The 22,086-nt window shown below is 65.2% G+C and overlaps 5 protein-coding genes across 8 annotated transcripts; 3 read left to right on the forward strand and 2 right to left on the reverse strand.

Annotated features, from left to right (window-relative positions):
• Nucleotides 1–815: 815 nt before the first annotated feature.
• CLCF1 (cardiotrophin like cytokine factor 1) lies at nucleotides 816–9,058 on the forward strand. Of its 2 annotated transcripts, none has more exons than XM_014878759.2 (3): nucleotides 816–831; nucleotides 6,879–7,045; nucleotides 7,483–9,058. In XM_014878759.2, exons 1-3 carry the CDS (start codon nucleotides 816–818, stop codon nucleotides 7,972–7,974), a joined length of 675 nt encoding a protein of 224 aa, XP_014734245.1. In that variant the 3' UTR covers nucleotides 7,975–9,058. The 2 variants fall into 2 exon arrangements, with proteins under 2 accessions (XP_014734245.1, XP_014734244.1); XM_014878758.2 differs by lacking the exon at nucleotides 816–831 and adding an exon at nucleotides 1,723–1,750.
• Nucleotides 8,967–11,357, reverse strand: LOC106854647 (glycine N-acyltransferase-like protein 3). The gene is made up of 5 exons (XM_014878685.2): nucleotides 11,238–11,357; nucleotides 10,704–10,811; nucleotides 10,484–10,610; nucleotides 10,286–10,403; nucleotides 8,967–9,738 (listed from the first exon to the last, which is right to left on the reverse strand). The coding sequence occupies exons 1-5, from the start codon at nucleotides 11,313–11,315 to the stop codon at nucleotides 9,336–9,338; spliced, it is 834 nt and encodes a 277-aa protein (XP_014734171.1). The 5' UTR covers nucleotides 11,316–11,357; the 3' UTR covers nucleotides 8,967–9,335.
• Nucleotides 11,358–11,492: 135 nt separating this feature from the next.
• On the forward strand, nucleotides 11,493–13,617 carry LOC106854689 (glycine N-acyltransferase-like protein 3). Of its 2 annotated transcripts, none has more exons than XM_088175551.1 (5): nucleotides 11,493–11,600; nucleotides 11,985–12,092; nucleotides 12,187–12,307; nucleotides 12,947–13,067; nucleotides 13,138–13,617. In XM_088175551.1, the coding sequence occupies exons 2-5, from the start codon at nucleotides 12,036–12,038 to the stop codon at nucleotides 13,556–13,558; spliced, it is 720 nt and encodes a 239-aa protein (XP_088031677.1). In that variant the 5' UTR covers nucleotides 11,493–11,600; nucleotides 11,985–12,035; the 3' UTR covers nucleotides 13,559–13,617. The 2 variants fall into 2 exon arrangements, with proteins under 2 accessions (XP_088031677.1, XP_088031676.1); XM_088175550.1 differs by lacking the exon at nucleotides 11,493–11,600 and adding an exon at nucleotides 11,708–11,785.
• Nucleotides 13,618–14,091: 474 nt separating this feature from the next.
• Nucleotides 14,092–15,654, forward strand: POLD4 (DNA polymerase delta 4, accessory subunit). The gene is made up of 3 exons (XM_088175552.1): nucleotides 14,092–14,729; nucleotides 14,809–14,920; nucleotides 15,030–15,654. The coding sequence occupies exons 1-3, from the start codon at nucleotides 14,468–14,470 to the stop codon at nucleotides 15,052–15,054; spliced, it is 399 nt and encodes a 132-aa protein (XP_088031678.1). The 5' UTR covers nucleotides 14,092–14,467; the 3' UTR covers nucleotides 15,055–15,654.
• Nucleotides 15,655–16,661: 1,007 nt separating this feature from the next.
• Nucleotides 16,662–21,530, reverse strand: SSH3 (slingshot protein phosphatase 3). Of its 2 annotated transcripts, XM_088175549.1 has the most exons (14): nucleotides 21,459–21,530; nucleotides 20,533–20,570; nucleotides 20,250–20,415; nucleotides 19,793–19,911; nucleotides 19,657–19,728; nucleotides 19,502–19,567; nucleotides 18,904–19,092; nucleotides 18,689–18,782; nucleotides 18,483–18,611; nucleotides 18,363–18,409; nucleotides 18,136–18,282; nucleotides 17,625–17,825; nucleotides 17,130–17,391; nucleotides 16,662–17,049 (listed from the first exon to the last, which is right to left on the reverse strand). In XM_088175549.1, the coding sequence occupies exons 1-14, from the start codon at nucleotides 21,507–21,509 to the stop codon at nucleotides 16,867–16,869; spliced, it is 1,764 nt and encodes a 587-aa protein (XP_088031675.1). In that variant the 5' UTR covers nucleotides 21,510–21,530; the 3' UTR covers nucleotides 16,662–16,866. The 2 variants fall into 2 exon arrangements, with proteins under 2 accessions (XP_088031675.1, XP_014734172.2); XM_014878686.2 differs by lacking the exon at nucleotides 21,459–21,530 and having other exon boundaries at nucleotides 20,533–21,336.
• Nucleotides 21,531–22,086: the final 556 nt, after the last annotated feature.

Below are 22,086 nucleotides of genomic sequence, written 5' to 3' on the forward strand. Positions count from 1 at the left end.
GGACTGCGGGGAACGCCACGGTCATTGCCAAAGGCCCCGCGGGCGCCGGGACGGAGGTTGTTCTAACGGGGGAGGATAATCGGGAAAAAAGCGGCTCTGGCACCCGGAGGAAAGGGGCTGGGGGGGTCCCTCCCTGTGCCCGCGTCGACGGGGGGCCCCGTGAGAAGCGAAGCCCTCCCTCGAGACGGAGGGTCCCCCGAGGCTGAGCCGCCGCCGCCGCTCCGAGAGGCTCCGGTTGTGCCGCCGGGACCCCGCCGCGCTCCCCCCGCTCCGCCGCTCACCTGCCGCCGTCCCGGCGGGGCAGCACCCGCCGCGCTGCGGGTCCCCAAGCCGGGGGGGGTCCTTGGCCCCCGGACCCCCTCTCTCGGCCGGAGGGGAGGGGGCTGGCCGTGCCAGCGAAGAGCCGAGGACCCCCCCCCCTCCCCGCCCCGCCGCCACCCTTCCCGCACCGGCCGGCCCCATCCCTCCGCCGCTCCTCCCCGCTGCCCCGGGGGGGGAAGGAAGGGGGGGCAGGCTGGCACCCCACGCCCCCCACGCCCCCCCCGGCCCCGGCCCCGCCAGAGGAGCCGCTCTGCCGCACCTCGCCCCGTCCCCCCCCCCCCGTCCTCCCCTTCCCGGACCCCCCCTCCGCCCCGTCCCCCCCGTGCCCCCCCCGGGACCGGGCTCTCGACTTTGTGCGCGGGGAGGAGGAGAGGCGAGAGGGCTCGGAGCGGCAAATGGGAGCCGCAGTCCCGGGCCGGTGTGCGGGACCGCTGCCTGCCCGCCCGGGAACCCCAGAACACGCATCCAGCGCCCCGGCCCCGCGCCTGTCCCGCATGGAGCTGAGAGCAGGTAGGAGACCCCCCCCCTCCGAGCAGCACCAGTCCCGCACCGGCCCCGCACCGGCCCCGCACCGGCCCCGCCGCTGCCACTTTAACAAAAGCCGGGAGAGAGCCAGAACAGCACGGGGGGCGCAGCGAGGGAGAAAAGCGGGGGGTCCCCCCCTTCCTACCCGTCCAGCGGCACCCCGGGGGACCCCCCCTCTTCCCTTCCCTCCCCTCCGCCTTCCGCAGCTCCGGGGCTCAGCTCCAGCCTCCCCACCTCTGCCCGGTGCAGGGACCCCGGGGATGGGGACGGAGATGGGGAAAGGGGGGATAAAGCCAGGGCGGGGGGGAGAGGGAGGGAATGAATGGAGCCCGCTCTTGTGTACAATTGCATCAAATACATTCTTGAAAGCAACCTGGTTCTGCTTAACACTTGAATTGGGAAAAAAAAAGAGGAAAGAAGGAGGCAGCAGCTTGGAGAGGGTGGATGCGAGTTCCAGTTTTTTTTTCCTTTTTGGTTTTTTTTTTGTTTTTTTATTTTTTTTTTATTCCTGCATTCCTGGACCCCAATCAAAAGAGCAAATCAAGGGAGGTGGAAGGGGGGAACGGCGGCGAGCGAGGCAGCCGGAGCGCGGTGCGAACCCTCCACACCCCAAAAACCCACCCAACCCGCCCTGATTTTTTTTTCCACCTAACACCCAAGCGAGCCCAAACCAAAACAAATAGAGACCGAGGAAAAAAAAAAAAAGAAAAAAAAAAAAAGAAAGCCAGAAACCAACCCCAAAAAAAAAAAAAAAAAAAAAAAACCACCACCCAACCCTGAGCGCGAGCGAAGCAGCGAGCCAGGGCTGAGGCGAGCGGGCGGGCTCAGGGCGCCGAGCAAGAGCCGAGCCCCCCAAAATCTCCCTGCACCCCGACTATGCTAAATGTAACCGGGGAGCTCTCAGGTAAGCCCGCGGCGCTGGGTGCGGGGCGGGGGGCTGCCCCAACTCCCCTGCCTGCATCTGCCGGGAGTTTTTTTCCCTTTTCCAAACCGACTGCTGATTTTAATTTGATGTGATTAAAACGTCTGTCTGGCTTTGGGATTGATTTAAGACTTTCCCCTCTCTAGGTTGGGTTGTTGTTCTTTTTTTTTTTTCCCCTTTCCCTCGTTCCCTCTTTTCCATGCATGTTTGTGATTACCAGGGAGGGAACCGCCGCTGAGCTCGGAGAATTAAACCCCGAGACTGACAGAGGGGAGGAAAAGGAAAGTCGGTGGGATTTATGGGGGGCAGGAAGAGTTAGTTTTCTGCCCGGGGCTGGATTTCGGGGCTTGACACCGAACGCCACTGCTGGAGCAGGCAAGATTCCTCCGGGACACAGCAGCGGGATTTTGGGGTGCAGGGGAGGGGACGGCTTTGTTTCCCCGGCCCCAGCAGCTCCAGCACCCCCGGGGCTGCTGGGGGGCCGGCCGGCCTGGTGGCACACCGGGACAGGGGGCTCCTCGCCCGGAAAATGCTGGAAAACACCCTTAAAAGGTCAAAGTGTGGGCGCCGCCAGGCTCCCCGGGGTCCCGGGCGGCGGGACCGGGGCCGGGGCAGCACGAGGCCGGCGCCGGGTTCGGCTCCAGCTCCCGCGGTGCCGGCGTGACGCAGGACGGGCGAAGCGGGGCGAGAGCCGGGGAACCGGAAAAGCGAGGCCGGGATCCCCGGCGGCTCCATCGCCCTCCCTCGCCCCTTCCTCTCGCCCTTCCCGCTGCCGCCGGGCCCGGCGGACGTGGCCGAACCGGTGGCACAGCCGGTGCCGAGGCCTGCGGGGACGGGCGGGGAAGGGGACGCCGAGGAGGAGCCGCAGGGCTGGAGCTCGGCCGCCACGACCCCGCTCCCCGTTTTGGGACATCCCCACGCTTGGGCTGCCCAGGCGGTGTCCCCGGCAGGGCTCGGGGACTCTCGGGGACTCTCGGGGACTCTTGGCATCCCCGGTGTCCCCGTGCCTATTTAGCAGGCGGTGCGAGGGCACGGTGGCGGCCGCACATCTGGGCTGCATTAGGCGCAGGCTCCACAGGGAAATGCGGAGGGCTCTGCTTACAGGGCTGCGCTGGGGGGAGATTTATGCCCTGCTAAGTGGCACCGAGCCCCATAAATCATCCCCCCGCACCCCCCTCCCCATCCCGGGGCTGCAGCGCTAGTGTCCCTGTGCCACCGTCCCAGCGTCCCGGCAGGCTGACGGTGATGCACTCCAGGATGGGGTATCTGGGATATCTGGGATATCTGGGAAGCAGCTGGCCCAGCAGTGTTGTGGTTGCGTCTGGCACATGGCCTGTGGGTGACAGAGGCGTCCCGGGCTTCAGCAGGGTGCAGTGGGGACATCAGGGCATGGCTGTGCCCACCAGAGCTGCTGGTTTCACAGTGACCCAGCTAGGCAGTTGTCCCCGTGCAGGCGATGCCAGTGGTGCAGGTTCGGAGGTGCCAGGGCGTGTCACCCAGGGCTCTGCAGTGCCACGCGGGCTGGCACTGAGGGTCCCTCGTCCCGCTGGAGACCGGCCAGCCTGGCTCTGTGCCGGTGAACCCCCAGAACCATGCTGGGGAAGGGCTGTGTGGCTCCATGTCCTGCACCAGGAGTGGAGGGAAGGGATCGAGGTGCCTCCTGTAGCTCCTGGGTGCTGGGAGTGCGTGCGGGGCAGCGGGGTCTGGTTGGGATTAGGGGCCTGCGCCCCCCTCGCCGGCGGGGGTGTTTCCATCGTGCCGCTGGCTGGAGCCGGAGCTGGATGGGAAATCCAGGCCCAGCTAATTACGGCCTCGCTGGAGTCTCCCGTGCGCGGCCGCATTTATAAACACACGGAGGAGACAGGATGTAAACACTCAGCGCCGCGAGCACAGGCACGGCCCAGACTGGGGGGACGCGCAGCCCCCCGTGCCACCACCCGCTCCTGGCACGGCGGCTTCGCCATGGGATGGATGGGATGGGAGGGATGGGATGGATGGTATGGAGTGCCGTAGAATGGGATGGATGGGATAGGGACCCCACTGTGGTGGCCGTGGGTGCTGTTGGGGAGCAAGGGCACGCGTGTTCTTCCTGTTGGAACTCAGGGAATGCTGGGTTCATGATATCTGGGTGTGGAATGTGAGCATCTTTGTGTCCCCACCGTGCTGGCTCCACAGGGATACTGCTGTGCTATGGTGTCACCTCCCCAGACACAGTGGGGTTAAATGCCAGCAGTGTGGGGACACAGAGGAGTCTGCCCATGAGCCCTTGAGTATCACCCACTCCAAGCCCCTTGGAGTTGGGCTGGGAAATGCCCCGTGGAGGGTTAAGTGGTGGCAGTTGGGCCAGGACAGTGGCTGGGGTAGCAGGGACAGGGCTGCTTTGTCCTCAGTGCCACAGTCATGCCTGGCCACCGCGAGACCTCCCTTGCTGGCCCCAGGAATGGGGCTGCGGGGTGGGATGGGGCTCTGTTCGGCGCTGGACGCCGGCCCATCAGATACGGCAGCTCCCGCCGCAGCGTCGGGGGCCGGCTCGGCTCCGTCCCCTGCCAGGGGCTCCGGGGCCAGGGGGTCTCCCCTTCCCGGCTGCCGCCCCCGCCACCAGGGTTTCGGGAAAACAGCTCTGGGCGGGCTGTGGTCGCTCAGCCCTTGGCGGCTCTGCCCACAGCATGCCCAGGGAACAGCTCACCGTCTCCGTGGCCGAATTCCCGCCTCGGCCGCTGGCCGGGAGGTCTGGCCAGCACCGCCGCCTGAACCGCTGGGCGGGTGGTAGGCCAGGGGTCCCAGGTGTCACCCCAACGGCGAGTGAGCCACGTCCTCACTGCCACGTGTGCGAGGGGTGCCCGTGGCACCACCGGTGTGTCAGGCGTGGGTGTCCCAGGGTGCTTCTGGAAGAGCAGGGGGTGCCCGCTCCCATGGCCCCCCATAACCCCGGCTCGTCGGGTGTCCCCAGGGCCCTGCGGGTGACCCTGGGCAGGCACGCCATGAGCTGCTTACGTGGGCTGGGAGCATCCTGGCCGCGCTCCAGGGCCGGTTTTGAAACCCTCGGGCTCTTCCTTTCCGACGTCACCGGGATCCAGCTGTGCCGGCTGGAGCCTCCCTCCTCCACTGTCTGTGCCGGTGGGTGCCCGGCGCCAGCCTCTGAGACAGGAGTGGGCAAAGGACAGCGGGGGCACCCGCTATGGCTGGGCCATTGTCACCTCTGTGCCGTGGTCACCGTCACTGCTGTGCCACTGTCATCATCACTGCTCTGCCACGGCCACTGTCACTGCTGTGTCATGGTCACCCTCATTACTGTGCACTGTCACTGTCCCTGTCACTGCTGTGTCATGGCCACTGTCTCTGCTGTGCCACGGCCACTGTCACTGCTGTGTCATGTGTGTCATGATTACCGTCAGTGCTGTGCCCCAGTCACTGTCACTGCTGTGCATGGTCACTACTGACCAGTACCATCCATTCTGTGCATCCCACCATTCCCATCCCTCGTCTAGACACCCACCTCCATCCCCTTCCTCCATCATCCTCATCCTCATGTTCGGGCCACCTGCCCAGGAACCACCGTGGCTCCAGCCCAGTCTCACATCCTTGCCATTCCCCCCCTCATCCCGCTCCCCGGCTGTGTTTGGTTTGGCACCGGCCAGGCCGGGGCGGGTGTAAATCCCGCCTGGAAACCGGAGCCGGCGGCGGGCGAGGGTCCGGCCAAAGCAAACACCGGGAAGGGGAGGGTATGTGCGGTGTGAGTCACCGCGGCCCCCCCGCCGGCCCCCCCCCGGCCCACGCTCGCACGCACGCGGGGCCGGCCGCACGCTCCACGGAACGCACCGGAACGCGGGCAAGCGGCGGCACGTGCCCACCGCGGGGCACCGGGCGAGCCGGGGCCGGCAGGGGCGGCCACGCACGGGATGGAGGGCACGGGGGCACGCGGGGTCACTTGGGGTGCCACGGCATGGTGCGGCGTGTCACACGCGGGTGGCACGTATCTCAGTGTCCCCCCTCCTCAGTGGGGTATGTGCACAGCACATTGCACACTTGCCCGGCATGTCCTGTGACTGCCACACGTGCCACACGCCCGTGTGGTAGGTAACACATCTGGATGCGTGTGGTGCGTCACACACGTGCACGTTGTCACACGTGCACGGTGTCACAGGCCTGGGAAGTGTGGTGTTCCCCACGCTTGTGTGATGCACATACACAAGGAGTATCCCAGTCGAGTCCTGGACGCATCCCAGAGGTGTCACAAGTGTCCTGCACACCTCCGGGGTGTATTCCAGGTGTGACAGTGTCCTGTACACCCACAGGGCGCTTGAATGCCCCACAGCGAAGCTCGCCCTTTGCAGGACACCCACGGCGGTGAGGTGGGTCCTGCGGCCGGAGCCGGGGTGTCCCCGGGGACCGTCGTGCGTCACGGGCGGCCGGTGACGGGGAGCGGTGACGCGCGGGGGCGCAGGGGGCTGCCCGCAGCAGGAGCCCCGCCGTGCCGAGCAGTGCCAGCGGCCGGTCTTTTCCGGGAGGCGCTGCCGGGAAGGCCGGCAGTGGCGAGCTGGGGGTGCCAGCTGGCCGGAGAGTCCTGGCTGCGGGCCGTGATCTTTGCACGGCCGCTGGCCGGCGGGGCCGCGCTCCCGGGCCGCCCTGACGTCAGGGCCGATGACGGGGACCCCGCCGGCGCTTTCCGGTGGCTCCGCAAAGGTCACCCCGCGCCCCGGCCGCTCCTCGGAGCCGCGTCCCACCCCCCTCACCCGCATTCCCGGTGGCCCCTCGGCGGGGGTCCCCGCTGGGTGCCTGGCCCGCTCTGGCGTTGGCAGTGCCCAAAAATATCCCAGGCGTGTGTCCCGGCGGGAATGCCGCGGCCGTGCTGCTCCAGACCATATAAAGGATTGTTGGTATAGCCGCGGGCGGGAGCGCTCCGAGGGGAGCCGGGGGGTCACCGCGCTGAGGTGGGGGGTCCCTACTGCTCCAGGGGTGTGCTGAGGTTAGGGAGACCCCACCCTCCCCACGTCCGTGCCTCAGTTTCCCCGCGCTCAGACGAGTGACTCAGAGACACTCTGCAGGCTCAGCGCCGCACACACGGAGTGTCCCTGTCACACCCCTCTGAGGTGCTGTGTGTCCCCCACAGGTGACTCTTGGGGGATCTTCACCTTCCTGTGCGCCGCGCTTTGCAACCTGCCGGCGCTGCCGGCGCTGAACTGCTCCGAGGAGCTGGGCGCCGGCCAGTCCATCCAGCAGACCTACGACCTGACCCGCTACCTGGAGCACCAGCTCCGCACCCTCGCCGGCACCTACGTGAGTCCCCGACGCACCCCCCGCGATATCCACCCCGTGCCCAGCTGCTCCCACGCCGGAGGTCACGGAAATGCCTCATCGCCCCTCGGGCGCAGGGCGGCTCCCGGGCACCCTCCCCTCGGCCCGTGATTCCGTCATGGGCGCGGGCATCCGCCTCTCCCTCCCCGCCGGCGTCGCCGACTCACCTGGAGGTTCCCCGTCCCTGCCCTGACGTGCCCTCGGTGGTGCCGGCACGCTGGGTGCCAAGCGGTGACGGTGGCACTGCCTGGGCTGTGCCGGGAATGTCCAGCTCGGGCAGAGTGCGAAGGGGGATGTGACAGGAAAAGGGAGAGCTGGGATGAGCGGGATGTGTTCGAGCTGGGGACATGGGGGGATGCGGAGACTGGGGACAGGGTGGACGTGGAGACCTGACCCCTGGCACCCCCATTCCCTTCCAGCTGAACTACCTGGGGCCCCCCTTCAATGAGCCCGACTTCAATCCCCCGCGGCTGGCACGTGCCGAGCGGGTCCCCAGCGCCACCGTGGACCTGGACCTGTGGCGGGGCCTGACGGACAACGCCCGCCTGGCCGCCAACTACCGGGCCTACAGCCGCCTGCTCTGCTACCTGCGGGTGCTGGACGGGCAGGTGGGCACGGCTGAGCTGCGCCATCGCCTCGCCCACTTCTGTGCCAGCCTCCAGGGGCTGGTGCTCAGCATCGGCGGCGTCATGTCCTCGCTGGGGTACCCGCTGCCCGCTGGCCCCGCCGGGCCCCCCGCGCCCCCCGGCGCTCCGGCGGCCCCCAATGACTTCCTGAAGAAGATGGATGATTTCTGGCTGCTCAAGGAGCTGCAGACCTGGCTCTGGCGCTCGGCCAAGGACTTTAACCGCCTCAAGAAGAAGGTGCCGCCTGCCGTGGTCACCCTGCGGCTGGAGGCAAGGGGGTTCTGAGCACCTGCTGGGCTCCTGAGCCCACTGTGCCACCACGGCCATGCAGGTCCCCTCTTCCACCACCAGTGTGCCTTGAGAAACGGGGCTCCTGACCCCAAATCACCCCACAACCTCATCATCACCTGGCAGTGCCTTGAAAGATCACCTGAAAGGGGCTCCTGATGTCAAGCATCACCACAGCCACCCTGCAGCCCCTCCGTCATCATCATCACACTGTGCCTTAAGGAACAGCGCTCCTGACCCCAAGTGCCACCATGACCACCCCATGTCCCCTGTCTACCACCAGTGTGCTTTGAGAAATAAGGTTCCTGACTCCCAAGTGCCACCACAGCCACCTCACAATTCCACTTTAATTACCGTGCCTTAAGTGAGGGGCTCCTGACCCCAAGTGACACCCACCACAGCCACCTCACATCCCTTCTGTCACCACACTCTGCTGTAAGGGACGCATCTCCTGACCCCAAGTGCTACCAAAGCCACTCCATGTCCCCTCTTCACCACCAATGTCCCTCCAAAACTGACCCCACAGTGCTGCCAAAGCCACCCTTCATTCTCATCATCACCTGTCTGTGCCTAAAGGGGTGGAGTTCCTGACCCCAAAGTGCCACCACAGTCACCCTGCAGCCCCATTGTCACTACGTTGTGTCTTAAGGGACAGGTGTCCTGACTCCCAAGTGCCCCCCTCATGGTGTCCCCAGCCCCCAGGGTGCCTGTCCCCATCCCTAAAATCTCCAGAGTGGTGCAAACTCCCCTCATCCCAAAAAGGACCAACGCCCTCTGAGCATAGAAATAAACCCCGCCCCAGCCAGCAGCAAACCCCGCCCCCGGAGCAATAGGCTCCGCCCCAGACGGCAATAAACCCCGCCCACTCGTAGCAAGCCCCGCCTCCTCCCAGAACAGGCCCCACCCATTTACCCAAGCCCCGCCTCCCTCATGGTTGCCCATCGATGCAGCGGTGGGGCGAGGCCATGGGGCGCGGCCACTGTCCCGGTGCGTCTATGAGTGTTTATTTATTGGAGATGTTTATTTATTGGGGTATTTATTGCAGAAGATCTATTCTTGTATGAACGAATAAAAGCCTTTCTCCAGCCCCCCGCCTCGCCCGTGCCGCACTCTGCTGGGGACCGGAGAGAATGGTGGGATTAGGGATGTTCCCGTCAGTGCCATCAGTAGGGGCCAATGAACATTCCACATTCTGAGCTCAGTATGGAGTCTGGGATATTCCCGTCAGTGCCGTTAGTAGAGACCAGAGAGAACGGCTCCAAAGTGAGCTCAGTATGGGAATTGGGGTGTTCCCCTCTCCCACAGGGTGGGGATCCATGCCCCCCTGGGCCCAGGTAACCCCACCTCCAGGCTGGGCACTACTTTGGGGTGCCCAGGATCATGTAGAAGGTTCCGGGCTGGAGCACGAAGCCAGTGGCTTGCAGAGCATGCAGCGAGGCCGTGTTGTGCGGCCGCACGGCGCCGTAGATGGGGAAGCCGCGGGCGTGCAGGTCCCGGCCCAGCACGGCCAGCACGGCCCCGGTGAGGCCGTGCCCTCGCCAGGCGGGCACCGTGTAGCCGTGGCGCAGGCAGCCCTGCCCGTCCAGCAGGCTCCAGGACACCGGGCGGCCGCGCTGGTCCAGCAGGCAGGCGGAGGGCAGCGTCCGCACCAGCCCCAGCAGGAACGCCCGGCTGCGGGCATTGCCCCCCAGGGCCCACGTGGCGTTGAGCAGAGGGATGTGGGATGGGGACACGGGTGCCAGGCGCAGGCCCGGGGGCATCCTGCAACAGGGCATGGCAGAGTGGGGAATGCTGAACCCTGTTCCCAGCTGGGAGAACAGATGGGATGGGATTGGGAACCCCTGTGCCACCAAGGGATGGGATTTGGAACACTTATGCCACCCAGGAGTGGGACTGGAGACCCCTGTGCCACCAAGGGATGTGCTCAGTGAACCCACTCATGTCACCCAGTGAACCCTGTACCACTCAGTAAAGTGCTGAGGGGCCCCTGTGCCTCCCAGGAGTGTGCTCAGTGAACTCACTCATGTCACCCAGTGAACCCTGTACCACTCAGTAAAGTGCTGAGGGGCCCCTATTCCTCCCAGAAGAGTGCTCAGTGATCCCATTCATGTCACCCTGTGCCTCTCAGGGACGTGCTCAGGGACTCCTGTACCACCAAGGGATGTGACTATGACCCCCTTGTGCTACCCAGAAATGTGACAGGTCTCCGTGTGCCACCCAGGGATGTGACTGGTCCCTCAGTGCCCACGTCCCCCAAGTGTCCCATGTTCCCTCAGTGTCCCATGTCCTCCCAGTGCCCCATACTCACTGGCTGCGGGGCTGGGGAGGCTTGGGGCTTATCAATGCCCAGTACTGGATCGTCTCCACTTTCAGACCCCTGGCACTGGCCACCTCCTGCACGGCCTCGTCCAGCCCATCCTGCATCCCTGGGACCCCCTGTCAGCCAGACAGGGGACCCAGATGGAAAGTAGGGGAACCCTGTGTCTGTCCCCAGTGCTATCCTTACCCAGAATCTGGAAGGCTCTTCCCTGGGTCACTGCCTCAGTGCCCTCCAGCAGTGCCTGCAGGGCTCCCTTGTCCCGGTAGAACACAGAAAGTTGGTTGGCATAGTAGTCCCTGGGGTCCTTGTGGTCCTGGGAGGGACATGGAGCTGAGGTTGGCACCCCAATTCCCAGCTCCCCAGGGTGTGGAGTTCTGCTGCCAAGGCAGAGGCACCAGGGTAGCACCTCTGGGCGCAGGCGGGTCAGGACAATGCTGAAATGGGGCCAGGAGTCCACCAGCACCTCGTGAGAGGCCGGGTTCCCCCTGGCCACCGTCATCACAGTCCCCAGGACCTGCACGACAAGGTCATTGTCACCATCAGGACAGGGGAGAGAGGCCAGAGGGGTGCCCAGAGTCTCTGGGGTCCCACATCAGCAGGCGAGAGGGAGCAACAGAGTCCCCGGGGTCCCTGTCTGCAGCAGGGCAAGGGAGAGGGGACAGAGGGGTCCTTGTCACCCACCAGGACAGGTGGGGAGGCAGAGGGGTCCCAGGGTCCTCATCACTGGCAAGGCAGGGGAGAGAGGACAGGGGATGGGGACAGATGGGTCCTGGGAATCAGCAAGATTGACAGGGCAAGGGTGAGGGGACAAAGGAGTCCCCAGGGTCCTCATCACCAGCAGACAGGGAGGGAAGGAGGGAGGGACAGAGGGGTCCCCAGGGACTCTGTCACCAGCAGGACAGGGCAGAGGGGACAGAGGGATCCTTGGGGTCCCTGTCACCGGCAGGGTGGTGGGCAGGCTCTTCCGTAGGGTCTCCTCCAGGAGCTGCAGCTGGGCTGGACACCTCAGGATCAGCATGGCTCTGTGACTGTGCGGCAGGCAGTGACACCGAGGATCCGTGGGGAGCTGGTGGCACTGGGGCAATGTCCCAGAGTGTCCCAGCCGAGCACCCGTCCCCAGACGGCCTCAGGGCTGGCCCAGTGCCCAGTGTTCAGCAGGATGGACCCTGCCCGCTGCCCCCAAGGCAGGGGACACTCGCTGGCCCATGACAGCCGGTGGTAACCATTGTCACAGAGTGCCACACAGTCTCCACACTCCCACTCCACGGCCCCCTGGAATCCACAGACTCAGGACTGTTGCAGGGTGAGTGCTGGAGGAGCTGGGGGCCATGGGGAAAGGGGTGGGGAAAGGTACAGAGGCAATGACTGGTGGTCCTGTCCCCCTGTTATTGAGGGTCTCTCGGCAGGACAATGAAGATCCTGACGTGCCCAGCCCAGCTGCAGCGCCTGGAGGAGATCCTGAGGAAGAGCCTGCCCCTTGCCCTGCCGGTGATAGGGACCTCCGTGTCATTAGGACCCTTTTGCCACGCTGTCCCCCACATCTGCCCCCTCTTCTCAGCTCTGACCCCATATCTGCTCCCACAATCCCCCTAGCTCTGACTCCACATCTGCCCCCATATCAAGCCCCCATCCCTGACCCACATCTGTCCCCTCCTTGTCCCTCATTGCTGACCCCCTTTCCCCCCAGGTCTTCGGTGCAGTGCTGAACATCAACCGGGGTAACCCTGGCCAGTATGAGATGCTGGTGGACAAGTGGCCCGAATTCGGCGCTGTGCTGGCCCGGCCCAGTGGAGAGGTGGCCAATGGGGACATGGGGCACTGCAGGAGGGGAGTGACACGGTGCCCTGGCATGTGCCAGGTGTGCTCAGAGCTCCCATGGGTGCCCCCAGGTGCCGGTGAACGATAGCTACTGGAACATGCAAGCAGCGTTTTACCGGGACCTGGGGGCGTACCGGGCGCTGGTGGAGACCCCCGGGTGCCTGCCCTGGAATGCCGCCTTCACCCTCATCGGTGGCCTGGGGACACCGGGGTCCTGGGGGGGTCCTGGGGAGGGACTGGGCATTCTATGAGAGGTGGGGAGCAGCACTGGGAGCGTGGGACATGGGAGAGAGCTGTTGGAGGAACTGGGAGGTACTGGTGGAGGGAATTGGGGTTGCTGGGGGACACTGGGGATAGGAGTTTATGTGCTGGGGAGCACTGGAGGCCTGATTTGGTGTGCTGGGAAGGGGTTTGATGGGTGATACCAGTGGGAAGTGTTGGGGTGGGATTTAGGGTGCTGGGGAGAACCCTGGTTGGATTTGGGGGTGCTGGAGGCCACTAGGGAATTGCACTGTTGGGTACCCTGGAAGCAGGGTCCTGGGAGGTACTGGGGTTGGACTTGGGGATGCTGGGGACACTGGGAAGCATTGCAGCTGGATCTGTGGGTCCTTGGGGATACTGGGGAGCACTGTGGTTGGATTTGAGGACGCTGAGGGCAGGACTGGGGTACTGGGCACATTGGAAGTGGGGATTTGCGTGCTGGGAATAGAGGCTGGGGTTGCAGATAGCCCCTGGGGACACTGAGGAGGACACTGAGGTCACATGGAGGGGCTGGGGACAGGGATGCTGGGGCACAGCGGGAAGAGGACCCCCTGACATCCCCATCTCTAGGGTTACAGGACGGGGTGACCACAGTGTCCCAGGACCTGGCAGGGAAGAAGGGTGTGGAGCTGGACATTGTTGAGTACTACTCCTACTGGCACCCTGACCCCAGCACCATGCCCGAGCCCCGGTGAGAGCCCCCACCCTTGTCCGCACATGGGGACACCCCTGAGCCCCTCACTGACCCCTGCCTCACTCAGGCCAGCCCCTGGGGTGCGCCTGGGCTCCCTGAGCCCCTCTCACGTGGACCTGCTCAACGACACGTGGCCCTACGGGGGGAACGCCCGCAGCCGGCGCTACTTGGCTGAGCTTTTGGGGCGCTTCCCGCAAGTCTGCCTGCAGGACAGCAGCGGGCAGCCCGTGGCCTGGGTGCTGACGGATCATTTTGGGACGGGCACCCACAGCTACACTCTGCCCGAGCACCGGCGGCACGGCCACATGCAGGTTGCACTGACGGTGGCGGCGCAGAGGGCACACGCCCGCGGGTTCCCCACATTCGGGCACACAGCGCTGAGGAACCAGCCCATGCAGCAGCTGCAGGAGCTGCTGGGCCACCAGCGCCTGCCTGGGATCTGCAGCTACATCCTGCACAATCCCAGCCTGGATAGGGATGGGCCCTGAGGCCCTGCTGTCCCCTCTCTGTGCCCACCTCAAATTAAACAGTGATGTGGAGTCTCTGGCGGCTGCTGTGGGGTTTTGTGTCCCCTCAGCACTGACCGTTACAGTGGTGACACAGCTTGGTGGCTCACGTGTCACCACTGAGGCACACAGCAGGGTCCCCTGGGAGTCACCCCAGTTATTCTCGGTTCCCCAAGGGAGGCCTGAAAGCCTCAGGCAAATCTACACCGGTGGCACCTGCAGTGTTACCCTCTCAATCACAGTGGGAGTGGTACAGGCAGGCACTGGAGAGACAGACAGTGACACACAGGACAGAGTGGGACAGGGCAGAGGGTGACAGTGTCCCAGAGTGAGTCATGGTTTGGGGGGCTGATGGGGACAGACAGGGAGGTGACAGTGTCCAGGGTGGGGGTGACAATGTCCAGGGGGACAGGGAGAACCACAGGGGTGACAGTGCCTGAGGTGATGGCGACAGTTACAGGGGTGACTATGCCAGAGAGTAGTGAGCACAACCAGGGGGGTGGCAGTGCCTGGGGTGACAGCCACTGACACGGGTGACAGTGCCAGGGGAACAGGGAACACTGGGATGGAGGTGACAGCGCCTTCGGGGTGACAGGAACTGCCGCGGGGGTGACAGTGCGGCTGGTGGCGCGGACAACTGGGAGGGGTGACAGCACCCGAGGACAGCCGGGGGGTGCCGGAGGGCGCGAGGGACGGGGACCACCGCTACGGTGGCAGTGGCCGAGGGCGGCAGTGGCCGACGGTGGCAGCGGCCGGCTCCACAACCACAGCCCGGCCCCGCCGCTTCCGCCCGGCCACAGGCAGGGGCGGGTCCCTTGGGTCCCTCCCGCTGGTTCCCGGTAGCGGCGGGTCCCGCCCGGTTCCCGGGATTGGCGGGGCCGTGCCAGCTCCATGTCGCGCAGGGCCATGGAGCAGCCCCGGCGCATCACCGACTCCTTCCCGCGGCGGCGGGGCCCGGGGCGGCCCCCGGGCAGGCTTAAGGACAAGAACAAGAAGGACAAGGACAAGGACAAAGTGAAGGTGAAGGTGAAGGTGAAGGTGAAGGTGAAGGTGCGGGACAGTCCCCGCGCCCCCTCGCAGCCCCCCCTGGACCCGGCGCTCCTGGAGATGTTGCGGCGCTTCGACCTCTCCTGGGAATACGGACCCTGCACCGGTAAGCACCCCCGGTTGTCCCGGTTGTCCCGGTGGCCCCGGGCTCCCGCCGGCCCCGCTGAGTCCCCGGTATCCCGCAGGGATCACCCGCTTGCAGCGCTGGGAGCGGGCACAAGAGCTGGGGCTAAGCCCCCCCGGCACCATCCGTGACGCCCTCCTGGAGCACCGGGACAACCCCGATGTCACCTACAGGTGGGTGTGGGATAGGAGAAAGGATGGGTGGGTGGGTGGGTGGGAGGCACAGGGCATCTTCTCCCGGTGCCCCCCGCCCTTCCCGCTGACCCCCGTTGTGCCCCCGCAGCCTCTGGCACGAGTACGAGCTCTGAGCCGCCGCGCCGAGGGAGTGGGGGAGACCATTCCCGACACACCCAGACCCAGTTCCAGGGACACCGGGAGGATTAAACCTGGTGTGAGCGAAGGAAGGGGTGCCGTGTGCTGTCTGGGGGGGGTACGGGGTGGGGTGAAGCTCTTGGGGTACAAGGGGAGGGCAGGGAGTTGCATTCCCTCCAAAAAAAAGCCAGGTGGCGTGTCCAGCCACATGGTTTAATGCCACCCAACTGGGATCCAGGGAGAAAAATCTGTTCTTGGATGGAGAAGGGGAGACGGGATTTTTTTCTCCCTGGAATGGGAGAAAAAAATCGCCCTCCCACAGGGGCGAAAAAATGAAGAATGAGGTAATAAATCAGGTGAAAGTAAGCATGGGGTGGTGAGGCAAGTGGCTGTGGATTGTGGGGATGTCCTGCAGTGGGGTGGGAAGAGTGACAGTGTCTGTGGGATTTATATGTTTAGCAACCCTAATCAGCAGCTTTGCTGTGTGCAGAATCATAAATAACAGGAAGTGTCTGTTAATTATTCAGGTTATTGATGACTCAATTCACCAGCTTTTTCTGTTGCTTCATCAATAAAATAAATTGTTTCTATCCCAAGGCTGCAATGAAGCGTTGCAGGTGGCAGTAACCTGGGATAAGATGGGATGGGTGGGGGGCCACCCACAGCTCCCATCCCACTCTCACTGCAAGCTCCTGACCCTCTGGATTGTGTTATCCAGCCCGATCTGGTCCCGCTGTTGGAGCTGCAGTCCCTTGGATGTCTTCTACAAGGACATAATTCCTCTGCTGGGCACAGGATGGAGGTGTTTAGGTGGACCCACAAAAAATAAGCACCCTACACTCAGCCAACCCAGGGTTGTGCCCTCCTGGTGGGAAGAAGGAGGGAGATTCCCATGCTGCTTCCTTGGGAGAATGGTGGGTGTCCCAGGAAAGGGGGAAAAGTCTGGGATGGCTCCAGCCGCAGGAACAGCCCAAGGAGGTGGACAGCAGCAGCCTCAGGGGCAGTTCCAGCCAGGAAGCTCCTTCCCTGGGAGAGTGGGTTTAGATGGGATTTTGGGAAGAAATTCTTCCCTGTGAGGGTGGTGAGGCCATGGCAGATTGCCCAGAGAAGCTGTGGCTGCCCATCCGTGGAAGTGTCCAAGGCCTGGATGAAGCAACCCGAGCTAGTGGAAGGTGTCCTGTAGGTCAGGGGTGACGCAATATGAAGGGACACCATGGTGGGAGGGGGTTGATGCCATCTCACGGGTTGGTGGGTGGAGCACCTGGCTTTCCCCTCTGCTACGGCCACAGCGAGCTGCGGGCTCTCTGTGGGCTTCAGTCCTCCGCTGTCGGGCCTCGGGACTGCCCCGGTCCCGCTTCCAGCACTAATTCCAGCCCTGATTCCAGTCTAGGGGCCAGTCCAGGCCTAGGCCGCGACGGTTGCCGTGGCAACCCGGAAGTTGTGCTTCTCGTGGAAAGGCCGCCGGGAGTTGTAGTTTCCTCCGTGTCGCACAACATGGCGCCGCTGAGTCCCTGTACCCGCCCGGTGCCCCCAAAGCGTTCACTCTGGTCCCTACTGACAGCACCCCAACTTTCCAGGTGTTCAGGGTCACAAGGCCATGAGGGGCTGCCATTTCCACACTTTATTGCCAGTGCAAGAGCGGTGTCAGTGTTTGTGCGTGTGGGGCTGAGGCAGAGGCACTTCCAAGTCCCAGAGTGCGGGCGGGGCGTGGGCGGGGCGTGCCGGCCCGCTGGCCACGCCCCCAGGAGCAGCCCACGCCCTCCCCTTGTTTCCATGGCAGTGAGGAGGCGCTGTCCCGAGCCCCCCAATTAAGGAGTGGGTTCATCAGTGTGGGCGTGGCCAGGTGCATGGGTGTGGTCACCACTATGGGTGTGGTCACCAAACGGGGCGGGGCCGCCGTCCAGGCTGGCCTGGCGCACCACCCCGCGCGGCCGGGAAGAGGGTCGTGACCTCGGCGAGGGACCCTCTGCTTCCTCCGTGGCCTCAAACACCTGAGGGGGGACAGCGGGGTCATCCCATACTGTTGTCACCCCACAGCTGGACCCTTCATCCCTCCCCGACCCCTGCTCACCTCCCCGGCGTGGGGCTCCCCTAGCAGCTCGGGGGGTTCGGGGGTCTCCAGCAGGCTGATGCTCCGCATGACAGAGCACAGGGAGATGCGTGGGCGCCGGGAAGCCCCCAGCAGGCCTCCAGCAGCCGCCTCCTCCTCGGAGGGCTGCGGGGATGACAGCGGGGAGGACAGCGGGGACAGGCCACTCGAGTCCCTCGCCGTGTCCTCCTCGGAGTACGGCGCCTGCTCGGCCGCTCGGGGCTCCCACAGGCTGCTGTGCCGGCTGCCAAAGACCTGTCAATCAGCGCCTGGCCACGCCTCCCGGGAGCCGCACCCACGCGGCAGGGTAGTGTTCCCATAGGCTCCTCCCCCACAAAATTCCACACCTTTCCGGTTAGGGCGCGGCCACATAAACACCACCCACTCCATATAAAGGGGTGTGGTCCCAACAGGCCACACCCTCTTAACCCATAGGGGTGTGGTTATGCCAGACCCTACCCACCTGTCCCCACTCACCTGGCACTCAGGATGCCCTGGTAGAAATCGAGCTGGCGCATGAAGCCGGGGTTGGGCAGGACTCCGGGCCGGCAGTGCCGGACGTGCCGCAGCGCCCGCTCCAGGGGCCACCCGAACTCCTTCATGGCGTAGGCCAGCACCGTGGCGGCCGAGCGGCTCAGCCCCATCCGGCAGTGCACCAGCGCCCGGCCTCCCGCCGCCCTGTAGCACCCACTGCTGCCACCATGGCACGGGGGCCACTCGGGGACACCGTGTCCACAGAGCTCCCAGTGTCCTCCATCCACCCTGGAGTCCTCAGGGACATCGTGTCCACAAGGGCTTCCAGTGTCCCCCAGCTATCCCAGTGACCCCAGAGCTCCCCATGTCCCCAGCCACCCCACTGCTCCCCAGGATGCCATGCCCCAGCACATCTCAGCACCTCCGTCACCAAGACCTCTCCCGATGTCCCCCTCTCTGTTGCCCCTCTGTGCCCCCGATGTTCCCCGTGGTGTCACCCCCCATGCCCACTGACCGGACGCGGGAGAGGAAGAGGAAGGTGTCATTCCAGTGAGGCAGGAGCTCGGCCGCCTCCTCGTCGTACACCCGCACGTTCATGTAGGTGAACAGCGCCGGGAAGAAGTTGTCGATCTCCCGCGCCACATTCAGGATGTGGGTGACCCTGCGGTGACACGAGTGACACCCCAGGGACACCCCATGATGACCCTATGCCACCCCACGACAGTGCCACCCCATGCTCACTTATTCTGCTGCAGCTCCTCCAGGTTGGCTGCGTTCCACTCGGAGCCCTGTGCGGTGACAGCGGTGAGGGGAGGGGACACTGCCACCCACCCCGCCCTCCCTGCCTGCCCTGCTGCCCACCAGAAAAAGGTGCGGGAAGACCCGGGAAGGCCGATCCATCTGCGCCAGCACCAGCAGCATCTCGTTGTCAATGAAATCCTTATGCTCGGCCAGGCTGTGCCCCGTGCGTCGCTCCAGCTCCTCCCGCACCTGGGCACCAACCTGGGTGAGGGACAGCCCTGCCCGGCTCTGCCCGTGCCCAGGACACCCTGCCCGGTGCCACCCACCTCCTTGGACGTGACATTCTCCAGGTCAGCAGCGGCCATCACCTCCCGCAGCAGCGCCCGCACCGCCTGCTCTGACAGCTCCGGCATCGCCGGCCTGGCAGTGGCACCGCTTTGTCACTGGTGTCACCTGCCCTACCCATGCCACGCCCTGCCAGGCGCGGCAGCGATTGGCCAGCAGGCCGTGGGGTGTGGCAGGGGCATTGCAGGGAGCTCACCGCAGGGGTGTGGGCGAGGCGGGGCGCACGGACTCGAGGTCGGCCATGGCCAGCCACTCGTTGAGGCAGCTCTGCTCCGAGCCCAGCGCTGCTGCGTAGCCGCGGGCCCAGGCCAGCGCGGGGCCGCCGGGGATGTGCCCGCCGCGGGCCGCGTCCTCGCAGGCGAGGTGCAGCTCCTGTAGCACGGCCCTGCCGCACAGCACCTGCCACCCCTGCACTGCCACCGCCACCCCGGCGCCACCCCGACAGCTATGTCCTCCTCACTGGCTGTCCCCAGCGTGTGGGTGCCACCCAAACCCTCCCCAGCTCCATCCCTATGACTGTGCCTAGGTGCCCAAGGTGGTGGTCATGGTGATACCCAAATCTCCTGTGCCCACATCCCTGTATCCAGCGTGGTGCCCGTGTCCCCATGGCCACCACAGAGGTGCCACATCCCCCGAGTCCGTTGTGGAGGTGAGATCCCCTGTACCCATGACAGTGCCTGCGTCCCCTATCCCCGAGGTGGTGCCCACCCCCCTTGTGCCCATCATGCCACCCACACCTCCCGTGCCCAGGGTGCTCCCCAGGCCCCCCGTGGTCACACTCGGGCCTCGCTCACCACATGGTCTGTACAGAGATGGGCTTGAAGATGCGCGTCTGTCCCCCCGATGTCACGCTGAAACCCCTGGGCGTGACGAGGACACACGTGGGTCAGGGTGGGCACCCCCACCTCTCTAAGCCCCTCCCTGTCCCAAAATTCCGCCCCACCCTTACCCGTCGCCGTCGAGGAACACCTGGGTGTCGCTCCAGAGGGGCAGCACCATGCCCAGGGTGCAGCAGGTGGCCCTGGGGCAGGCAGAGGTCAGGGAGTGCCTGACGCTCCCTCGGGCCCCCCCCGCACCCCGCTCACCCCTCGTGGGCGAAATCCACTCCCAGCAGCGCCGTCTCCGCCTCGGCTCCCGCCTCCTCCGGCCGCACCACCAGCAGGTACCGCACCCGCCGCGGCCGCGCCGACTCCAGCCGCACAGCCTGCCGAAGGGGGAGCATCGGAGGAGGGATCTGCCCCTTCCCAGTACTCCCAGTGACCAGGAAGGAGCATCAGGCTGGGCCATGTCCCCTCCTCATCACTTCCCATTCCATCCCTGTCCCCATCCCATCCCTATTGCATTCCCATACCCTTTCTCGATGTTCCTGTTTGCATCCCCATCTTCATCCCACCCCATCCTGTCCCATTCTGTCCATTTTCTCTCCCTATCTTGTTCCCATCCATTTCCCATCCCCATCCTGTCACTGCTCCTATCCTCATCCATCTCTTTCCCTGCCCCCATCCCATCCCCACATTCCTGGAGGTGGGATCCATGTCCTACCAGCCGAATGGCGTCCTGGGGGCGCAGCAGCTGCATCATGAGGTGCAGGTGCTGCTCCTGCTGTCCCGGGGCCTTGCAGGGGGGCTCGGCCGGGGGGGGATCGGCCGGGGGCGGCTCCTCCGCGGGCAGCAGCCGTGCGGCCCCCTTGACCATGACAAAGCTCTGCCTGGGGGGCAAGAGGGTCCTGAGCACCCAGGGCACCCCCAGAGTGCCGCCAAGGTGGGGAAACTGTCCCCATCCCACCCCAGTGTCTCCCACCCCGAGGTTTGGAACCCCCTCTCACCGTCGCTGCAGTTGGCCACGTCTGGGAACATCTTCCTCCTGCAAATTGGGACGCAATTCTGGGGGAAATGTGACCCCAGGGTATGGACCAGGCTCGAGGGTCCCACAAGCTCCCACCAGCATGGACACGACAGTCCAGTGACCCCCTAAACCCCCTCCCCTCCCCAAATAATGTGGGCCCAACGAGGTCTGTGGAGATGGGGACACCCCTCAGGATGGTGGGAGGGTGTCCTGTCCCTCTGCCCCCCCATCCCTGGCGGAGTGAAAGTGCTGGAAGGGGAGGGCCTGGGATGAAAAGGCCCAGTGGTTACGGGACGAGGGGGTGGCACTGGGGGACACCGGGACAACGAAGGGACTGGGAACGATGAGGAAAGTGGGAGCAACTTGGGACAACCATCCCCTCATCCACACCTCCATATTCCTCCCTTAACTATGGGGAAACCCCAGACGGGAGCACAGGAAACTCCAACGCGTGCTGAGGGCAACTCGGCTCCCAGTAAACTCGTAAAGTCCCATTGAAGCGCCTGGGATGACCCCGCACCGGGAGCGACCGGAGCAACCTTCACCCCTCCACCCCCGCGCTGGCACCCCCGGGACAGCGGGACCTTCCACATTGGGACTTTCCGGAGCACCGGGAACCCCCGGGGCTCCGAGACACCCCCGCGTGGCCCCTACTCCCCATACCGGGATCCCCCGAACCGGCCCATTTCCTCAGGAAACCGGGACCCGCAGGAGCTCCGGGATCCCCAGGCCAACCCCGTACTCCCCGCACTGGGCCCCCCGAGGCTCTGGGACAATCCGTGCTCCCTCGGGATCTTCTATTCCAGCCCGCACCGGGACCTCCCGGGGGTCCGGGATCCCCCGCCCACCCCCCGTGCCATCTCGGCCGGGATGCCCCGTCTCCTCCCGTCCCGGTGCCGCACTCACCGCGGGGCCCCCGGCGGAGCCCCCCGCCCGCCGCACCGTCACCAGCGCCATGCCCCGCCGCGCCGCCCCCCCCGCACCAGGAAGCGCCGCCGCTGCCCCGCCCGGACGGGAACGGGAACGGGAGCGGGAGCGGGCACGGCCCCGGGCACGTCCTGGCGCGGCACGGCCTCCCCCGCCACGGAAACACCGCAGCCGGGATTCCCAGACCGCCCTCCCTCAGAGCGGCACGTCCCCGGTGCCCCGCAGCCCCCCGGGCCCCACATCCCTGTGGACAAAGCAGGATTGACACTCCAGCCCTTGAGACATCCCCATTTCCTCCAAAGTGGGAACCCTCCGAGGGTCCCTGGCACTTGGGACCCTCCCCCAGGCGTCCAGAACCTGTGATGGCTTCCCAGGATCCCCAGAAACTGTGGACCCCCCGAGGACACCCCAGGTTTCAGCCGATGGGAATGCCCCAAGTGTCCTCGGCAGGTCACTCCCAAAAATACCCTTGTGACCCCATGGTCCTCAGCCAAGCCCCCCCTCCCTGGACAGGGGTCTTTTCCTGAGTAATATAAACAAAATAAATCAATCCCTGGACCAGGAATGGGGGCACCGGGCCAGATTTAGGGCGAGCTGAAGAGGAGCA

Source organism: Sturnus vulgaris, chromosome 18 (assembly GCF_052056855.1).
Source record: "Sturnus vulgaris isolate bStuVul1 chromosome 18, bStuVul1.hap1, whole genome shotgun sequence".
NCBI lineage: Eukaryota > Metazoa > Chordata > Aves > Passeriformes > Sturnidae > Sturnus > Sturnus vulgaris.